This window comes from Melopsittacus undulatus, chromosome 11 (genome assembly GCF_012275295.1).
Source record: "Melopsittacus undulatus isolate bMelUnd1 chromosome 11, bMelUnd1.mat.Z, whole genome shotgun sequence".
NCBI classification, from domain to species: Eukaryota; Metazoa; Chordata; class Aves; order Psittaciformes; family Psittaculidae; genus Melopsittacus; species Melopsittacus undulatus.
Window position 1 is genome coordinate 8053325 of NC_047537.1, and position 18971 is coordinate 8072295.

The 18971-nt window shown below is 47.2% G+C and overlaps 1 protein-coding gene across 1 annotated transcript in view; it reads right to left on the reverse strand.

The window, feature by feature from the left end:
- Window positions 1–18971, reverse strand: part of PAPPA (pappalysin 1) — a 178841-nt gene that overhangs the window by 2942 nt on the left and 156928 nt on the right. Inside the window, exons 20-21 of the mRNA XM_005145618.3 lie at window positions 12642–12713; window positions 8727–8825 (exon numbers count right to left, since the gene is read on the reverse strand). Of these exons, the coding sequence (XP_005145675.2) occupies window positions 8727–8825; window positions 12642–12713 (171 nt within the window). The remainder of the gene's footprint in view (window positions 1–8726; window positions 8826–12641; window positions 12714–18971) is intronic.

The window sequence follows — 18971 nt, forward strand, 5'->3', positions numbered from 1 at the left end:
GCACTGGAGCACCAGAACAAAAGGTGCACATAAAACACTACACATTACCACTACATTGCAGCCAATTTCTGGTGAGAAGGAGCCACCAGAGAAGAAATGTCCTGCTGTGTGGTGTCCTCTAGAAATCCTCCAGTCTCCTAGTAGTGTCATGGACAGAAGAGCAGAAGCTTTCTCTCTGGGGCAGATGAGAGCAGGCAGTTTCATGGCTCAGCAGCAGCTCACAGCAGTGGGTAGCCCCAGTGTAAGAGGGTTCCTTCCTGATCAGATTAGTCTTATTCACTTTATGTCCCTTACAGAGCTTTTTTATGCAATCTGATTTTTACAGTGCTATTGTCCAGATAGATGAATTGTTTTGTCTTATGGCAGTGAGCTCCAGAGATCAGTTTTCTATTATGTGAAAAGGCAGAGATTTCTATGGGTAATGAGCACATCCATGGTCATATTAGACAAGAGAAAATTCTCCAAACACTTAGCAGTAATACAGGGTTTCCACTTGAAACAACATCTACAATACACATTTGAGTTCCCCAGGGACCTGGCTTCCACAGGTATTTAGGGCATCTAACCCCCACACAGCATCCACCAGGATTGCCACAAGTACCCAATCGAGAGAAACCATAAAACCCCTTAGAAGAAGGAGTATCTCTGGCCTTGGGCTCACACAGTGATAGCCCTCTGGAGTACAGAGACATGAATAAAGCTGCTGGATGTGTTAGGAATAATAAATGCTGAACCTTTATCTGAATGATAGCCCATTTAGGTGTGGAGCCCAGATCTACATACTCCAAGATGAAGTGCTTCTTTTCTTTTTAAATAGGTCTGTGAAAGCCCAACTCATTAACAGAATATATGACCTGTATTGGTATTTCCAGAGATAGCTATTGTAAAGCCAGCATTAAAGAATTGTCTCTTCTTCCTTCCTGCATTTCACTTACATCTATCTCCCCTCTTACAAAACCTGGCTACTATTGAGGAGAGCAGGGAGAAAAGGCGAAGAATTAAAGTTGGAGCCTGGCTTGGTCATTGAGGAAGTAATGCACAGTATTGCCTCCTTAGACTAACTAAAATGGGTTGCAAAGGCAAAACTGGAGAACACAGCTCCACATACCTACATGCAACCTGCACACACACATACACACATATCTCCTGTGTATGATGCAGAACAGAGTTGTGGATCAACAGCACTCAGGGTGATCTGGGTCATCTAAACCATAGACCCATCTATCTTCAACAGACACAGCCTAAGTCATGTCTGTCACTGCAGAAGTGTGATGGAGCCTGAAGGAGCAATTGCAGCAGGTATAGGGTTGTGGCCTAGGCAGGACTAACACAGACACCAGGGTGTGATGCACGGGAGATCTGAGACACCTCCACCTTGACCAACACATGCTGCATGCTGTGAAGTGCTATGAACCCTCACTTCCACTCTCTGCAAAGGAATGAGACCCCTAAGCATCCTTTCCATGAGACCATCGATAAAACCCAAGCTCCCTCTTGGAAACTGGGCTGCATTTGTCCTTGATGCCATGCTCCCAGCTATGGGAACAAAGACAACGATAAAACAGACCAGTGAAGAACTAGGATCGAGGTCATGAAATGAGTGAGAGGCCACAAATCCTCCCTACATGGCACCTATCTGAAGAGGCTGGTGACATCCCAAGGCAGATCCCAGCTGAGAAAGGCCAGTCTATAGGGAACTGGTGGGAATGCTGACAGGATAAATCCCAGACAGGTACAGGGAGGGATGAGAAAGAGTCCTGAAAAGGGTCAGAGCTCATCCCTCACAGAGGCTCGTATCGGGCTGACCCTATCAAAGCAGCAGCAGGGCAGGCAGAATCAGGTCTGGGGTGGGTTGGAGGCAAGGGGGAAGCAGGGGAGGAGGGCTGCGAAGTGTTGGGAAACAGCCTGTTGTTAGATTTCAGGCCTGAAGTGTTTGCGAAATGTCCCAGACAAGCCTAACAGGGAACCTGAAGGCCCCGCTGCAGACAGAGGCGCTGCGGGCGAGCGCGGCGTGCCGAGATAAGCATGGCAGGCTGTGCCGAGTGCCGCAGCCCCGCGCCTCCCGAGACCCTCCCTGCTCAAACACCAGGAGTGTTCTGTTCCCTGACAAGGCCCTTGTGGGACAAAAATGCATCTTGTGAGGGTCTTCTTGGTGGGTTTCGGCGCTGAGGTCACCAGGGCTGTTTGGAGATAACCGAACAAGAGCGAGCCCCCTTTTAACTCGGTGCTGGTATGCAGGTTCACACCTAGGGCACTGCTCCGGAGAGCCTGGGAAAGGCAAAGATGAAGCTCTCTTCTCTGTGCCGCACAAAGAGTCTTGAAGGCTTGAACTTCTATTCACTGCCCTGCCATAAACCAGGCTTCCACCCATTGAAGCCAACAGACGTGGTGGAATGAGACACAGCTCAGCTGAACCCATCAGATCCTCCTCTGTCTCTATCGGGTGTGAACTGGGAGCAGCCTCACCAGAACTGGTGGAAGCAGGATGGCCCAAAGCCAGCAGGGATTCCCAGGGAAGCCCTGCCCGCATGGATCCCCGCATCCCTGCCTGCCCGCAGCAAGGGAGCCCGGGTGTCAAACCACATGGAGCTCAGCTGCTCAGCAATCAGCTGCGCTTCCTACCCTTGTGCTACTGATTATGCAAACATAATGTAATTAGTCTAAATAATCACCAAAGATTTAATAGGAGCCAGACCACCCAGAGGCCAAATAACTGGCAGTGGAGTAGGGAAGGTTTGTTCGCTGGTACTTGTAACACTTGCTAATGAAGTGAGGTTGGATAGCAAAGCAAACACCCTCTACTAGCACATCCCCTGGGAATGCTGTATGTTGTGGGAAGCCCCATGTCCTTTGAAGCCAAGAACGTTCTCGCAGGATAGGCAACATGTGCTACTACCATCACTGCTTTTAATTTATCGCTGCCTGGAAAGTCTCCCTGAATGATTATGAAACCAATAGCTCTGAGCCCCAAAATAAGCTCCCATCCCAACTAACCATGACTGAAAACACTCCTCACATGGCAAACAGCTAGCCACCAAGGCTGCGACCAGCAGCTCCTGGGGAATTGAGTTCACCCACAGGCCTGGGTGACCCAGCGTGCTTGGAGCATGCAGCAGTGCTTCCAGAGGCATGAAGCAACACTCCACATTGCATCCTTCCTTCCTCTGTTGCTCACCCACCATTCATTGCAACTTGCCAGCTAATTATAGAGCTGACAAACACACCCAGCTGGGGACATTCAAGTTGTTGGGAGCAGCATCGTGGCAGGATCATCAGTTCTTCTGGATAAGCAGAATTTCTTCAGCCAAGCTGGTCATTTAGGCTGCTAATTGCACCAAGTGATTCAAAACCATGTTCTGCTGATGGAGCAAGATCTGAGATTCCCCAAGACCAGCTTGTGTTGCAGTTAAAGACCTGGGGAAAGGTGCTTGCATCTCCAAAATACCAAAAAGTGGTTATTTCTGTTCTTGGGATAGGAGTGTAGCAGACCCCCCTTTCTGAGGAGACAGGGACAGTCTTGGGAAATCCCTGCTGGAGCCAGCAGCAGCCCCTTAGTTCAAAGCTCCTTTCTTTAGGCCTTGAATTCTTGGCCATAAAGTCTCTGAAGAGGTTTTGATAACTTGCCTATCTTTTAGATAAGCAAAGCTTGGGATGAATCCCACACGGTCCCCTATCTACCGCAAGTCCTCATTTGTTTCCCGCTGAGGCACTTGCTGGTTTTCCTCTAGAAGGTGTTGGACAGAAATGTCAAGAGGCTGAAGGGGTGGGATGATTTTTCTTTCTCTTTTCTAAGTGCTATGGGGCAAAGTGGTTGAGGGAAAACCTGGGTGATAACTGACTGAGGCAGGTTTTTCTCATGGGAGCTGTAGGTTTACCCCTTCTGTGACGAAAAGGGAAGGCAGAGAGGAAAGACAGATGAAAGTTCACCTTTTCAAATGGCTTAAAGCCCGGAACAATGTACGTGAGCAGGACTTAGAGAGACATTTCCATTTCTGCAAGGCTTTTCTAGACAGCTTTGTCCAGGGAAAACTTGTAAAAAGGAAGGGGAAGAGAAAAGAAGTGAAGGAGAACAGTGACTGGAGAGATTTCCTGAAATGAAACAGAAAGAAATAGCCACAGCCTCTCTCCCTGCAACCACACACCCCAGGAGCAACTCGCAGGCATCCGCCAGCCCAGAGAGAGCCAGTTATGCCCAAATTATTTATTTTTCCCACTTCAGCGGTGTCACGTATTTAATGTTTTAAAAAGCAGCATCTTCTTTTATCTGTGGCAGGATACAAAGCAAGAAGCAGCTTCCTAGAGCAGCCAGGCAGAAGGGAGCTGGCAACCTGTGCTGGGTCAGGAGGGTAGGAAGATTAAAAGGAGATGGGATTATGCTTTGTCCTTCACGGAAGACTTTATCCCCTCCAGATACACAACAGAAGCTTTCTCTCCCTTGGAGGTTGGCCGGCAATGGCCTTCCTGTCTCTCAAAGCTGCTTCTGGGTCACGCACAGGGCAAGCTGTGAGCAGCGCAGCCCTGTCTGCTGTCCCAACGGCAAACCCAAACACTGGCCCCATGTTCCCCACCTGCCCCATGAGGCACTGCAGGACCCGTATCCCCGCTTCCTTGGGTGGCACTTGTCCCTGGGCCAGCCCTGGCTTCCCTCCCGCTGCAGGGAGATGCTGATAAATTAGTGCCCAACAAATAATTAAGCTGATGAATGCCTCTTTTTCCCGCTTGCTGACTGTGGTTGCCTCCAATTTATGCCCAGAATGTAAGTGAATTTATTCGCTGCCATTTGTAGCATTCAAAAGAGAGCTTTAATGATTTCTTTTAAGCTCCCTAGCCCGATTGTGAATAGCACAGGGCAAATACTCATTATTCCCTATCTAAGCAGCAGCTCTGATTAGTCTGCGGCTGGTCAGATAAGTCACACTGCTCTGTTCCCCTCTTGCTGCAGAAAGACACAAGGTCATTTGCTGCTAATGCTCACATGCAAAGGGAAAACATGGCCTAAGCGACGGCCTCATGGAAGTCCCTGGTGCATTTTCAGGGCAGCAAAACAGGAGCGTGCAAAATCTCACATGAAATAAGAAGGCTCAGCATGAAAGTGAATATGGGTTGAGGAGTAATTTTGCTTTCACACAGCCTGGTTCACAGCATTGTGTGCAGCTGAGAGTGCGTTTGGGAGGGTGGTGGGATTGCAGTGAAACTCAGTCTTGACAGTTCGCGGACATTAAAGATCTGCAACCAGCTTTTACTTGACTGTTAACTCCTGAATCTTCACATGATGCAATGTTAATCTTCAGCCCTTTCCTAAAATAACGTGTGGAGTTGCTATGTTCTGTTTAAATGTGAACCATGTGTCACCTCAGCAATGGCTGCAACGGTGAAAAGATGATAAATCTCAAGCTTGTAAAATGTCCTGTGACATTTTGGGAGAAAAACAGGTGTTGCATAAATGTTAGACATTTATGGGTAAACTTGCAGGGGCTTTAAAAGACTGACACATCTGCCACATAGTATGTAACCCTGAAAGGAAAGGAGCAAAGCAGGCTCTTTCATGTGTCTCGCTCTTTCTACAATCGAATGAAAATACATCCTCATCTGGTATTGGAATTAAGAGAGCTGGACTCACCCTTCCCTACGTCTCCTCCAGGTTTTTTGGCTTTTACACCCAACGTGTATTTTAAAACTGTGCCTTTTTAAGTAGGTGGCAAACTGTGCTGGAAGGATTTGGTATGCGGAGTATTTTTATTCAGCTCCCTTTTCTCTCACCTTTCATTGTTTTTCCCTTTGGAATATCTCCTGTAACACTCCACTCATAAACCTCTTCAAAGGGAGGGCTGTATTTGAACAGCCTGGCCTGAAATCTGGTCTCAGTCAAAGGCCTCAGACGGGAAAATCACTCGCAGAGCTGAGCCCCAGGGCTGCTGCCGCAGGTGGCGGCAGCCGCTTTGCAGGCAGAGAGGTGCTGCCTCTTCTGCTCTGACCCTGCTTGGGTTATTATTCCCCCCTTTACCCTATAAATGTAATAAACTGGGACTTCACATCTTGGTTTTGGCATGGAAGGTCTGAGGAGAAGGTGGTTTTCTCACTTCTCCCAAGAGCTTTGTTCAGCTCCTGGGATGCTCTTGGGTGTTTTGGGAGAGAGATTTGGAAAGTTGAATACATGCCAAGGAAGCGATGAGCTCTGTGGTTCAGCCCTCAACCCATGTGATCCCTGGGATGGGTGTTTCTAAAGGACAGCCTAGGGTCACTCCATTTCCCCTGATCACAAGGATACAGCTCCCAGTGAAGTCAGTGGAAGAAGACCTAAGACTTACCTCCAAAACCTCCCCCTCTATGAGGAAACCTATCAGATGTGTGACCAGCTGTCTGTCTCTGAACCACTTGCCCTTTGCACTGGGCATGTTTAGCACAGAAACCAGTAACCAAGTGGGCTACAAAGTGCTTTCCCCCCCTTGGGTGGTCACTCGGTTTCTGGGTGGCAGTGAAGCAGCCAGATACTTTGAGAGTGACTCGCCTGGCTGGTAAGTGCTCGTAACTCTGTACAGATCCCACTCTGTCTCAATTCCCTGCCCAGTAATAAATAATCTCAAACCCTAATCCTATCAGTTTCCCCATCAATTCGGCACTCACATCTCTCGTGTTTCAGTCCCATCCCCACCCCACTGATACACTGTGCCCTCAGCTCTTGTCTTGATGGGGCTGGTTTGGGTCGGTCCCGTCCCAGCCACCTCAGTTCCATTCCTCTGGCACCTCTTGAGGTTTTTCATCCTCAAGCCTGGAGGCAGAGAGATAAAGTTTCCCAGGCAGGCTGTTGTTGGAGGAGAAGACCTACCCATGCTGAGCTACCGGCCACTTCCAGCTCTGCCCTCCTAGCTGGTGGGCCTGTGAGGTCAGTGAGCAAGCTGAGCTTGCCCTTGGGCTGCTCCTCCCAAGGAGGTGGAAAAGCAGCCAGAGATGGGAATCTCTTCTTGGAGATGGCATTGAAGACAATGTGCTGCCTGTCACCCTGCTTGTCTCTGCAGTGGTGGATTCAGCAGGGAGCCCTGTGTGGCATCTCTATGCTCTACTACATCCTTGGGGAACACAGAAGCTCACCTGCCTCTGCTTTCCTTGCAGCATGTGGCTCACAAGAGAAACAGAGCAATACAGGGGAAATTTGTCCAGAAAGGCACATTTAGGAAAACTACTTCTTTCCCAGTGGAGAAATTAACTCCTTCCACTTGCAAGACGTGTCCACTTCCCTTTCCCAGCATTCCCACATGGCCAGAGATAGCCCACAGAGCTCCATTGGTAAGAGATCTTTGGTGGAACCAAGGAAAAGAAGCTTCAGGCTAAAGCTGTCTTAGATAGGACTGTTCCCTGCAGACATCTTCATTCCCACATCTGTGATAGAGAGGAGCATCTTCCTCAGATAAGTGAAATGAATGATGTCTGCTGAGCCCAAGCTCCCTGACGATTTGAAGTGTTAGCCATATATATCAGATACTTAACATAGCTGGGTTGTCACTCTGATGCACACTCAAGTCTTGAAGACAAGGTAAAAATCTCACATGACAGAAGGTAAGATTTTCTTTCCTTTCTTTGGGAAACAAGTTTAAAATCTATCTTGGTTAGAAACACATGAAATGTTGTATTGCTTCAGACTACAGGTTCCACTGCTTCAGTCACTGCCTCTAACAGTAGTCAGAAATGGGTGTTAAAGAAGCACAAAAGCAAAGGATACATGGAGGTATCCTTCCCCAGGCTAAAGCATTCAATGGCTTAGATAGTCCTGAGCCAGAAACTGCATCCAGATCAGAGGATTTAATGGCCACTGAAGGAGGTAACCTCCACAAATATACCTGTTCTCTTTTTTATTTCAAATACAATTTTGTTCTTAGTGACTTAGTGGCAATGCATCCCACCATTCAAATGCACATTGTGCGAATAAGAAATGCCTTTCATTTGCTTAGATCCTGCTTCCAGGTGTTAGGTCGCCCCCTCATTGCTGTGTGATAAGAAACACTGGGGTTTATTTTCCTCCCTGCATTAGATGATGTTTTTATGAATCTCTGCTACTCATCATGGCCACTGTCTCTTCTGAAAGGGCAGCAGGTCCTGGTATGTGGTCTCTGTGCAGAAGATATTACACGTCTCTACTCAGCCCTGCTGCCCTGCTCCACATCATTCTCTGTCCCACTCTGTCCTTTAGGAGATGGGATGATCAGCCATGTGCATGTGGGTACATAGAGATCAAAGTACAGACCTACAGTGATGCTTTCATTTTGCTCTCTGTTCTTTTCCTAATGACTCCTAACCTTTAGTTTCCATTTTGAGCATTGAGAGTGGATATCAGGACAGGCAAATATACCCTTGTCAGTGTTTCTCTATGAAGGGCTCCTGAGCAGTAGGTGTAGCTTTCCTGATGGATGTGTGCCAGGGTTTTGGAGGGAACCAGCCTTTGTCTATAGGGAAGCTAAGGTTTATTTACAGCAAGAATGAATGAATGCCACTGACTATTTCAGAACCTGCCTTGCTCAGGTATAAGGTGGGTTATGATGAGAAATGCACATGTACATCAAGAGAGGATTTCAAAATGAACTAAGAACCCAGCGCCTGTAGTGAGCTGATGCCTGGATGAAGATCCTTCTGAGACCTTGGACCTCCTTTGCCATAGCAAAACTAATTCTTTTCCAAGCACAAAGCACCGCTCAGGAAGGAATTCCCAGTGAAAAAAGAAAGGGCATCCCTACCTTTTTGGTCTTGACTGTTGAGGCGCAGCAGTCCCCACCATCATAGTTGCAGAAGGCTCGGTTGTTGATGGAGTCACAGTAATTGTCCCCCATGAAAGGCTGAAAAGGAAAAAGCAGAAAAAGGCTGAGAGCGTGGACATGAATAAACCCTGCAACAATATGTCAGAAGGAAAAGGAGCAACTCGAAGGAGCTATAGTTTGTAACATTACCAACTGCCCTGAAAAGCAAGAGAGAATTATTTCCCTCTCCCTTCAAAGCAGACAGAGAGGAAAAAAGGGACACTAGATGGAAGGGAAATGAGCCCTTGTTGGCTTTTCACATCCCACATAAGATGATGCTTCAGGAATATTAATGTGACTAGGCCCAGAGACAGCATCAAGGCATCTAAAATTGTGGCACCTTTTGATAATTTTAAGCTAACCTTCCAAAACCATGTGGGATAGGAAGAAGGTTATGTATAGCAGCAAAACTGGCTTGCTTTTAATAGCTGTACTTTGCACCACAGTTCTCCTAACTATGCAACATGTGTCAGCAATGAGGGCACAAAACATATCACAAAGAGAAATGGAAGTGGTCTGAGCTCAGCACAGGGACCATGTGTTCTCATTCTCTGACCAATGGTAACCCAGCATAACCTTGGCTATGACATGTCACCTTCCTCTGCTCCACAGCTCAGAGCTAGGATAATGGCCATCATTCAGAGGGATGCTGTGGACAGCTATTAAATAAAATTCATAAACCACTTAGGAAAAGAAAATGTGGTCACTAGTGTGTGCAATGTGATCACTAGTTCTGTGTGCTGCACAGGACCTGAATGATAATCACAGTTCTAACAAAAAGGCTTGAAGCCCTTTTGGTCAGCAAGTACAGAAGTCTTTCCTGGGTGTCAAAACTGTGCGTGATGCTCAAAAAGGTCTTTGCCAGGTATGAGAATCCCAGGAAGCAATGAAAGCTCAGAGGAACGGATGCTCAGCAGAGAGCGCAGTCATATCTGTAATACGTCTTACATGCACGGGCTCATGGGGCCATTCACATTTTACCTGCTCTTTGGAAAATTCATTTATTCTGCACTGAGAAAAGCACACCAGGGACTTTTCCTACAAGAAAGCATCATTGCAGAGCAAGTGGGAGCCTTTTGGAGGCTTCCTGGGAGGATTCTGCAGCAATTGTACTACCAAAGTCTCTCTGATGATAGACATCTAAAGAACCAGCCATGAGAACCATGCTCTCCCCAGATAGAGCCATGGCTGTGCTCATCAGTAGGGCAATGGACCCTATGCAGTGGTGTAAATGCATGCTATTACTGCTCATGTTTTGCAGGTTTAAGTGTTCCTATTGGGGTATATGAAATCCAGGCAATGATGGACCACAGAAGGACTACAAGGAGGTGACAGACTCATTGCATGTCACTTGTTTAGCGATGTGCAAATACTACAGATGATGACCAAGAACTCAGTTACAAGGCGAGGTTCCTATCCCTATAACCTGGCTCAACTCCACTATGACTTCCACAGAGATTGACTTCTTTATACAGGCAAAGACTTTGACTTGCATACATCCTTCCAATTTAATTCATATGTTAAGAGTTAAAAGGGAATGATTTATAAGTAAATGGAGAGGTTTTTTTATGCCAACCTGGTCATAGTAAAAAATACAAACTTTGTACAACCTCCCAGGAAATTGTGTAGGTTTCTCCATGTTTGCCTTGTATTGCCTGGCTCTGCCTGCTTGTCAAGAAAGGCTTGACTTCAATTTTCCATGCCTATATCCTACACCTATGAACACTGGAAAAATCAGTAAAAGAAATATGTGGAAAAATTTGCCTTTCACTGGCACAGAGTAGGCAAGTGAGTCTTTTGGAGGAGAAGAATGGGACAAATAGCATCTCTTCTGCTGTGGTACCAAAGCCCTCATTTGAGAGACCTTGGAGGCTGTGGAGGGTGAAGTCTTTATAGGGTTTCATGCCTACCACAATGCTCCTACACTTTTGGAGGACTACACAGGTAGTCCAGAGGGGCTGGTTTTCTACTGAAACAACCAAATTAGCTGCCGAGGAGCACGGGGCTCACTCAAAAACCTCTATTCCTGCCGCTAGGGAGCGACAAAAAATCACATTGCAGCAGGAGTCTAGGTTACCACTGTGACCACCAAGAGTAAAGTAATGCCCCGCTTACAGCCTTCTGTTCACGGAACCCTCCCTAATGCCGAGGATATTAATACATTAGGGATTGTATCAGCTTAATGGCCCAGTATAATTGACCTACTGGCTTATTAGTCCCTATTTCCATAGTCATGAATAAAAGGCTTGATGAATATGGTATTGCAATGCCAGAGAACAAGCTCTGGCCCATTCGTGGCTCCTGGAAGCATCAGGCTCTAAAAATGATGCTAGAAGCCATTATCAATTGTCTGGGCAAAGCCTTCCAAGATGATAGATTGGGATGCAGTGACACTGCTGAATGAATGATGAAAAGAAGAAAGTTCCTATTGATGCAGTGGGGTCTGGCAATTAACAATGATGGAAGGGAAGAAAATGCTGAGAAAAAGCATGTCAGTAATAATGGCTTCTGGTAAATTATTACATCATTGCAAACTTTGTCTCAGTAACAACTATCCTTAACCAGCAGGAGAATGGCTACCCAGTGGTGCATCAGCACCTGAATGGCATTTCTTAATGGTTGCTGGATGTTATTTTAGCTCTCTTTGGAGAATAGGGGCGCCTAGCCAGCCTGCATGAATGCAATGCGTGAGATGGCTTATGACATTCAAAGCACTGACAGCAGAATGCTTTTCATTTAGGGAACAACTCGACAGAAACTATTACATTGTTGGAGAGTTATTACCCTCTTGGGCCCAACATTTGTATGCGAAGGAAACCTGTCTTTCACTTCAAGACAAATCACGTTGCGCAGCAATGTGGTCTAGAGTTTTGTGTCACATTTAGGAATTCTGTGCCATGTTCTGCCACTCCAGGCAAATAACTTTAAAGTGCTTGTAAAATTGGGTTACTGGGTGCTGAGAACACAGTGCTGCAGAAAGTCAAGAGGTGGGAGGTCAAGATACAGCCCATGGAACTGAAGCAGCCCATGGAACTGAAGCAGCCATCTACCCTCTGCTTATGAGTTATCCCACTTCTACAATGGACATGAAGCTTCCCAGCCTCCAGAGGTACTACAATGGGGGTTGGAACTAGATGATCTTAAGGTTCTTTCCAACTCTAACTATTCTATGATTTGACTTCTTGACATGGGTGAGATACTCAAGGGCATGATGGAAAATGCATGAGCACCATAACCCAGCGAGAGATGCTCTATCCCCATTTAACCGCTGGAAGCATCTTAACACTTCTCAGACTTCTTTGTTACCATCAGAAACAACATCCTTCAACATAATTGCTTTTTTCAGATAACACACAAGACTCTCAAAATGTATCACAGCTCAAATGTAACTGCATTTGCCTGGGACTTTTCTGGTTCAGATGGAAGTGCACAGTGGAGGGTTGTGTGATTTGCTCACCATCCACCCAGTGGTATCACCAATGCTCAAAGCCTAAATAGGCTTGGGAAGAATTAGCCCTCTAATAGGATGTCAAAATCAAGGAAAAACATCTGAAGATTTTTGCAACTTCCCAGAAATTCCCTGATCCTGGGTAATTTTGATGGTCTACCAATGTTGTTGAGCTCCTTGATCATTTAACTCCCACGAGAGTCACCCAACCATTGGCTCTAGGAAAACCACCAATTTCACCACTGAGTGTACAAACTAATGCAGGCAACCACAGTCTGACATAGTCAGGCAAAAGCCTGTTTGTCCCACTTGTAAACCAGCACTTACAGACCATGTGTCTGCAGTGATGGTTACCAGAACATTTGGGAGAGCAAGCATGGACCATCTGAGCTAACGTGAAAACTCACCTCACAGCCTTTGACACAATGGATCAGGGAAGGGTGAGGGTACCACTTGAGTCCCGCCGTGCAGACAACGCTCTGGAGGGAAGAAGAAAAAAAACCCCAACAGGTTAAGTCAAAGAAATCAGTGTACAGAAAGTCAGTGCGCTGGCTCCTATGGCTCTCCTGTACTTAACCAATGAAGTTCAGTTCCTAACACCTCTTGTGTTCTCAGGACCTGGCTGTCCTCCAGGTATTTACAAGAAGTGTTGGACTTGACACTTGCAATAACAGAACATTCGAGATTGAAATAATATTTAAGGTTCTCTGAAAATGTCATGTCCAATATTTCACTCATGGTGGGGGAAAGTGGCAGTGAAAGGCAAAGGCACAGGTCCGCTGTCTTGCTCTTGGGTAGCAGGGTATTTCTTTGGATTCTTTGGTGCTGCAAAGCCTTGCTCTCCTTCACCCATCAGACCTGTGCTTCCTGAAGATGGAAACAGCTAAAGGTCAACTTCCAGATACATTTTCACACCATCTTCAATAAAAGCACCTCCCACTACACACCTTCAGAATAACTCCCAGATAGGACAGCATCATCTGCTACATTTCATGAGCTTTATCATTCCTGTATAAACTCTGTTTATAGATTTTCTAGAAGAAGAAAGCTGGAGTTGCTTAGTTTGGGGTTCCAATTGTGACCAACCTACTGAAATGATTGCATATCCCAGGTAGCCACTGTTTGCCTTTAGACGTGGAAAACTGAATTTTAAGAGTGGATGAAAAGTTTGGGGTGACAGTGGAGCTGGTGGTTCTATACCAATAAGGTCTAGGAGAGAGGACTCCCATCCGTTCACTGGGATATCATCACAGGTTCATTTTGGGTTACCATCCACGGATGGAACACTACAGGGTCCACTTGGACAAGATGAACACATAGGTGCTCACCCAAAGCCAGGGGTCAGGGTTGGATGGAGGCCTGGGGAAGGAAAGGGATTAACATTTGGGAAGACCTGACGCACAAGCCATCCCTTCCCCTGTTTATTTGAGGTCTAATTTAATCCATCTGCAGGGGAACCTCAGCATGTTTTTACAGTTTCTGTCATTTGAGGCTTACCTGGCGTGGGTTAGAGAAAGGACTTTTATACTATCTGACTGGGGCTGTTTATCTTTCCGATGCTCTTGGATTTTCCACTATTAGTCAAGCCCGGGTTGCCCCACCTGCCTCGCAACAGGGCCCGTCTGTGTGTGAGGAGAAGCGGCCAGGAATGGGGGGAGGATGTTGTTTATCCCTCGGGAAGCAGGCTGCAAGGTGCGGGGGCCCTGCAGTGTCAGACCTTCCCCCAGCACGCTCCTGACAGACAGCTGGAGATTTCCAGGCTGTTGCCTGCCACAAATGGTGAAGGTTTTAGTCTGATTTTTTCCCCCCTCTTCTGTTTATTGCATTTCACAGGGAAAAGAAAGGAAACTTTTCTAGGTTTCAAAATAAACAGGGCAAGTCAACAGGCAGGGAGGGGGGAAGAGTAAAGGAAGCAGTTCAAGAGCATTTCAAACCAGGAATTAAAACAAAGTGGAAAAACTCAGGCGGTCGCCTCCCATATCCAAGGCCAGGCAGACAATAAGACGTGCACATCCAAAGAGCATCTCACATTCCCCTGGTAAGAAGCATCAATATTTACAGAACCTCTCAATATGTGTGAATGTGTGTGAGCACGTGGAGTTAACAAAAGCAGCTGGGTAGCACTGAAACAGGCTCTGAAGAGGAGGTTTCCAGCAATCCCTTGCAGAAGATGCACTGACTACTTTCCATGCCCTCCCAGTATTAAAACCCCTGCATCCTCCCTTAGAGGAATGGATGGAAAGTGAAGTCTGTGCTAGGACAGCGATCTCGCTTAAGATTATCCTCAATCCCAAGGGCTGCACAGCCCTAGGCTCAACATCCCCCAGGGAATGTGAAGGCAGCCCCAAGTTGCTCTCCATAGCACAGGAAAGCCAACTGACCTCATGGTAGATTAACTACTGGATCAGTGGGACATTCACGTTGCTCTTGAGTGGTACCTGCCAGCAGCTTAGTCCCAGTTACTTTGCCTTCTCCTTGGATGATGCTTTGCTAATGGAGGTCATTACAGCTATTCCAGCTGAATCAAATCCTGCTAACTTCATGCCAATTCATAGAGCTGGAAGCAGAGTATGCTCAGGGAATGGCCATGGTCCCAGCTCCTCTTGCTGGCTTCCCAAACCCTAAATTCCCAACACCAAGCCTTTTGTACCCTCAGGCTGCTGCTGCGGTGTGTGCAATGCAACAGGATGGTAAAGGATGTGGGTAGAGGGAGAGACTGGGCTGGGAAACTGAGAAACTGGGGATTATTCACGTTGTTGGGCATTGTTTCTGCCTCTTGCAGTGCAAAAAGGCACACAAAGTGCTATAGGGTGCTGGATGGGGCAACTGAGGCAAATAAACATATGCAGAGCAAGCAAGGAAGGGTACAGGTGGCACTTGTGAGGGACATGACCAGGATGTGATGGTATCAGTGCACACAGAAAGGAAGCTGACCTCACAAGGTCAACAAAGGATGTTGGATGGAAGGAGGTGGATGGAAGGACCACATCCGATATGTGCCAGGAGGTGCACAGGGAATAAAGCCCATCTGGCCACTTCCTCTGCCAGCCCCATCCCTTCCCCTTGCTGCCACTGTGGTGACATCTGCTACCCTCATGGCCGCAGGTCCCCTTGTACATCGGCTTCTGCAGTTCAGCAGCTGCATCGGCCATGCTGTGCAGTCGGGTCTATTGACTTTGGTTGTGTCCCCATCCCAGAAACACCATCCAGCCACATCTGTGGTTTGCTGGCTGTGACTCCATCTGCTGCGAGGGGAGAGGAAGCCAGGATGCGCTCCCACAGTAGGTAACAAAGAGCCAAGAAAGCAAATCAAGCTGTCATTTACTCCTTGTGAGGGAAGACCTAGTGCCTCCGGTCACGGCGCTTCCCTCCCATGGTGGGACTAACACAATGATGTCAACCATTTGCGGGCTGTGGAGGGGATTAGGTTTCCCCAAGAGAGGCTGGTGGAGAGCTCTCCTCCACCTTAGATGGGTCAAGTATCCCCCAGGGCTCATGCACAGTAACTGGTATCTACTGGTCTCAGCTAACTCTCTCCTCAGCCACTAAATGAACATGACAACCGACTGATGGTGGTGAGGGGACTGGCTACTGCTGCCAAGAGAGAAGAGACACAGAGCTTTGTGGCTGTTTCCTCTTGTAGCTCCAGACAGAGTGGGAACTCCTGACATGCCAGGAACTAAGCTGCTGCAGTAAGTTGTTCCACTGCTCCATGACTCAGTTTCCCTGCCTGCAAAATAAGCCCAACAGTCACAGAAAGGGGAGAGGGAAAGGAAGGAGGAAAACTGCAAAGCTTTAATGAATAGAGGGGATTTAAGGAGAATTCCTATTAATGACTTATGGGCATCCAGAAATCCCAGGGCTTGCAGTACATATGGGAAAACACATCACCATCAGTAGTGCAGCATCCCAGAAGTGTGGAGGGGCCATGGCCACACTCAGCCCTACTAGTAGGCAGAGCTGGGGCATGCCAACCCTTTGCAGGTCATCCCAGGCATGCACATGCTTGTGTAGTTTTTGGCGTGTTACTGCTCAGCACAAAGGCAAGGACCCAAATTCAGACAACCTAAGAAATTAAGTGTCTGCTCCGCTCCTCTGCAGTCAATAGGAAAGGGCTGTCAAGCTGTCTTTGTGAGATGTTTCCTTTTTTTCTCTCCACTGACTGCACAGTCAGTCCTGGCAGCTCTATCTATAGGTGTCTTCAACAGCTCACTGCCCCTTGGTTAATGGGAAATCATGGGAACAGCAGTGGTTGCTCTGAAGACGGCCTCCAGCAGAAGCACAGACACCCACCAGATTTCAGGTGGTTCTTTTTTCCTGCTGAAAGCACTGATTGAGAAGACACTGCCAACATACACTGATTTCAGCAAACTCCTTCAGATCCAGCAAAGCAACTCAGCCTAAACCAATTCTGCCAACGAGAGTTGTATGTGTTTGTCAGATGTTCTTCAGAATGAAATATCTGTTGTTGTTGTTCCTTTGAGAGGACACTTAATTTCTAATTATTTTTCTTTTCTTTGTCATTTTCATTAAACAAAAACTTTTCCAAAGTCCTTGGAAATGAACTGCCACGTTCTGTTCAAACCAGGATGGTTTTTCCTCCCATTTTTCGGTTCACTAGAAAATCACAACAACAAAGCAGGCCCTTTGATTAAAGAGAAAACATTTTGTTTCTTCATCTGACACAACTTCGAGTGAACCGAAAAAGCAAGTGATTTGCACAGCTCTTCTCTAAACAGCCCCCAGAGGAGCGATGGTTCCTTCTTCCCTATTTGCTTCCATAACAGCTATTGCTTGAGCAACTACACAGATGCTGTTCTTTTTCCTTGGGTTCTATCTGTGCCTGTCCTCTCAAAGGTAAGCTCCACAGGTCAGTTCTGCCTTTATCTGCTTCTCATTTGTACATTACTTGTTCCTGAATTAAGTCACTAGAAGCGTTTCCTTTGTGTCATTCAAGTACTTGGAGATCCACAAAGACTTGCTGTGTAAATGCAACCAGCTGCTCCCTCGACTCATATGGCACAGCAGCAAGCTGTCACTGACCGTAAACAGAGACACCTATTATTACTGGTATATAACACATTGCCATGGGGACCTTCCCCTAAGGCATCCCAGTCCTGTCTCTCTAGGGGGGTCTCCTGAGTCCCACCATCAGCAACATTTCCCCCATGAGGTACCACTCTCTGTGGGTGACATCCCCTTATCTGGAGAACTGAAGAAGATGGATGATATACAGCTACCAAAATATCCCTTCCATCATGTCTCAGCACCATCCCACTTGTCTCCTAAAGGCTCCCCTTCACCTCCCAACACAAGTTTTCAACCCCAAATCCCACCCTCTAGTTACAAATTGTCTGTGGGGTGAGACTTGTCCCTGCTCACAGCCTAAAGCTCTTGCAAGATCCTCACCATCAGGGCAAGAAAGGCCTTATTTACCACTGTACTATTGGAAAGCATGATTTCTCCTCCATCCCTCACTCCCCTCATCTCCCCCTCTACTACTGTATGTTTTCCCTGCTGCCTAATGAGCCCTCCAGAGACCTGCAGGTATAAAACTCGTTACAGCTCCCTCTGCGCACCCGCATCAATAAACGAGGGAGCACAGCAGAGAACAGGAGGGAAGCTGTCACTTTATTTCACCATGAATTACAAAACCACTTTAAAGTCTAGCACTCGGGAAAGGACCAGTGAGAAATTGCCCCGAATGCAGAGATAGGGGTTTTCTTTATGCTTCATGCCTGAAACTTGGCAAAGCCTAGGCTTAGGCAATACTATAATCTCGACATCTGGAGTGAATGGGAAGCTGGGAAGGACACTGCAAACTTGTTCTGTTCTCTGGACTTAGGTTCCCCACTGCTTTCCAGGATTTATTCTATTGCTCTGTGTGAAACAGGGAAGTATAAAGTGGTGATTTTTCAGAGCAGCTCACGATCCACAGCCAAAGCCAGATTTCAAAAATCCCAACCCCTGGGTCCATACTTAGGCATGTAGAGAAGCAAATAGACTGTCAAAGCTGCTCAAAACATGCTGGGGCTGTGCTGGCTGCTTGTTCACCTCCTAAATGGAGAGTTCCAGTGTGTAAAACAGACTCCTGCAAAGCCAGGGCCAAGTATATGAAAGTCGGTGTTTGCTAAAGCACCACCAGCAACCTGCACCCTGGTGACACGGGATGTGCTGGTGTCTTCTGACATGCACTTGAGCATGGCCAGATAAACATCTACATCATGCAGGCACAAGTGCTGGTTACATGCATTTTGGGGCAGGAGGGCAGATTTGTGTAGATGACAGGAAGGGGGTTAAAAAGGAGGTAGATGAGTGTGTCCCCCAGTGTCTCCCACCGGTATCCAAGTATCTCCCACCAGTATCCAAGTGTAGACACAAAACCAAACAGCTCTTTGCTTCAGGTGGCCTGTGTGTATAGGCTGAGCGTGTGTGCAAGGCACAGTACTTGGTGTGCATGTCCCCATCAGGGTAGACCTGGAGGATGCACAGGATGGTGTGCCATGAATGGTTAACGCTTCCTGAGTGCTTGCTGCAGGCAGGAGGAAGAAGTGGTGACCTCTGGATGGGGCTGTGCTGAGCAGGCATCTCTTGCATGCGGGTGAAGGGGTGGGGGGAAGGAGTCAGCCAGCTTTGCTGGTTCGGGAAATGAAATACCCTCTGTATCAGCTTCCTTTGTCATCCAAAAGCAGTGCAGAAAAATCCAGCCCTGCCACCCAAGGAAAGCAAAATACTGA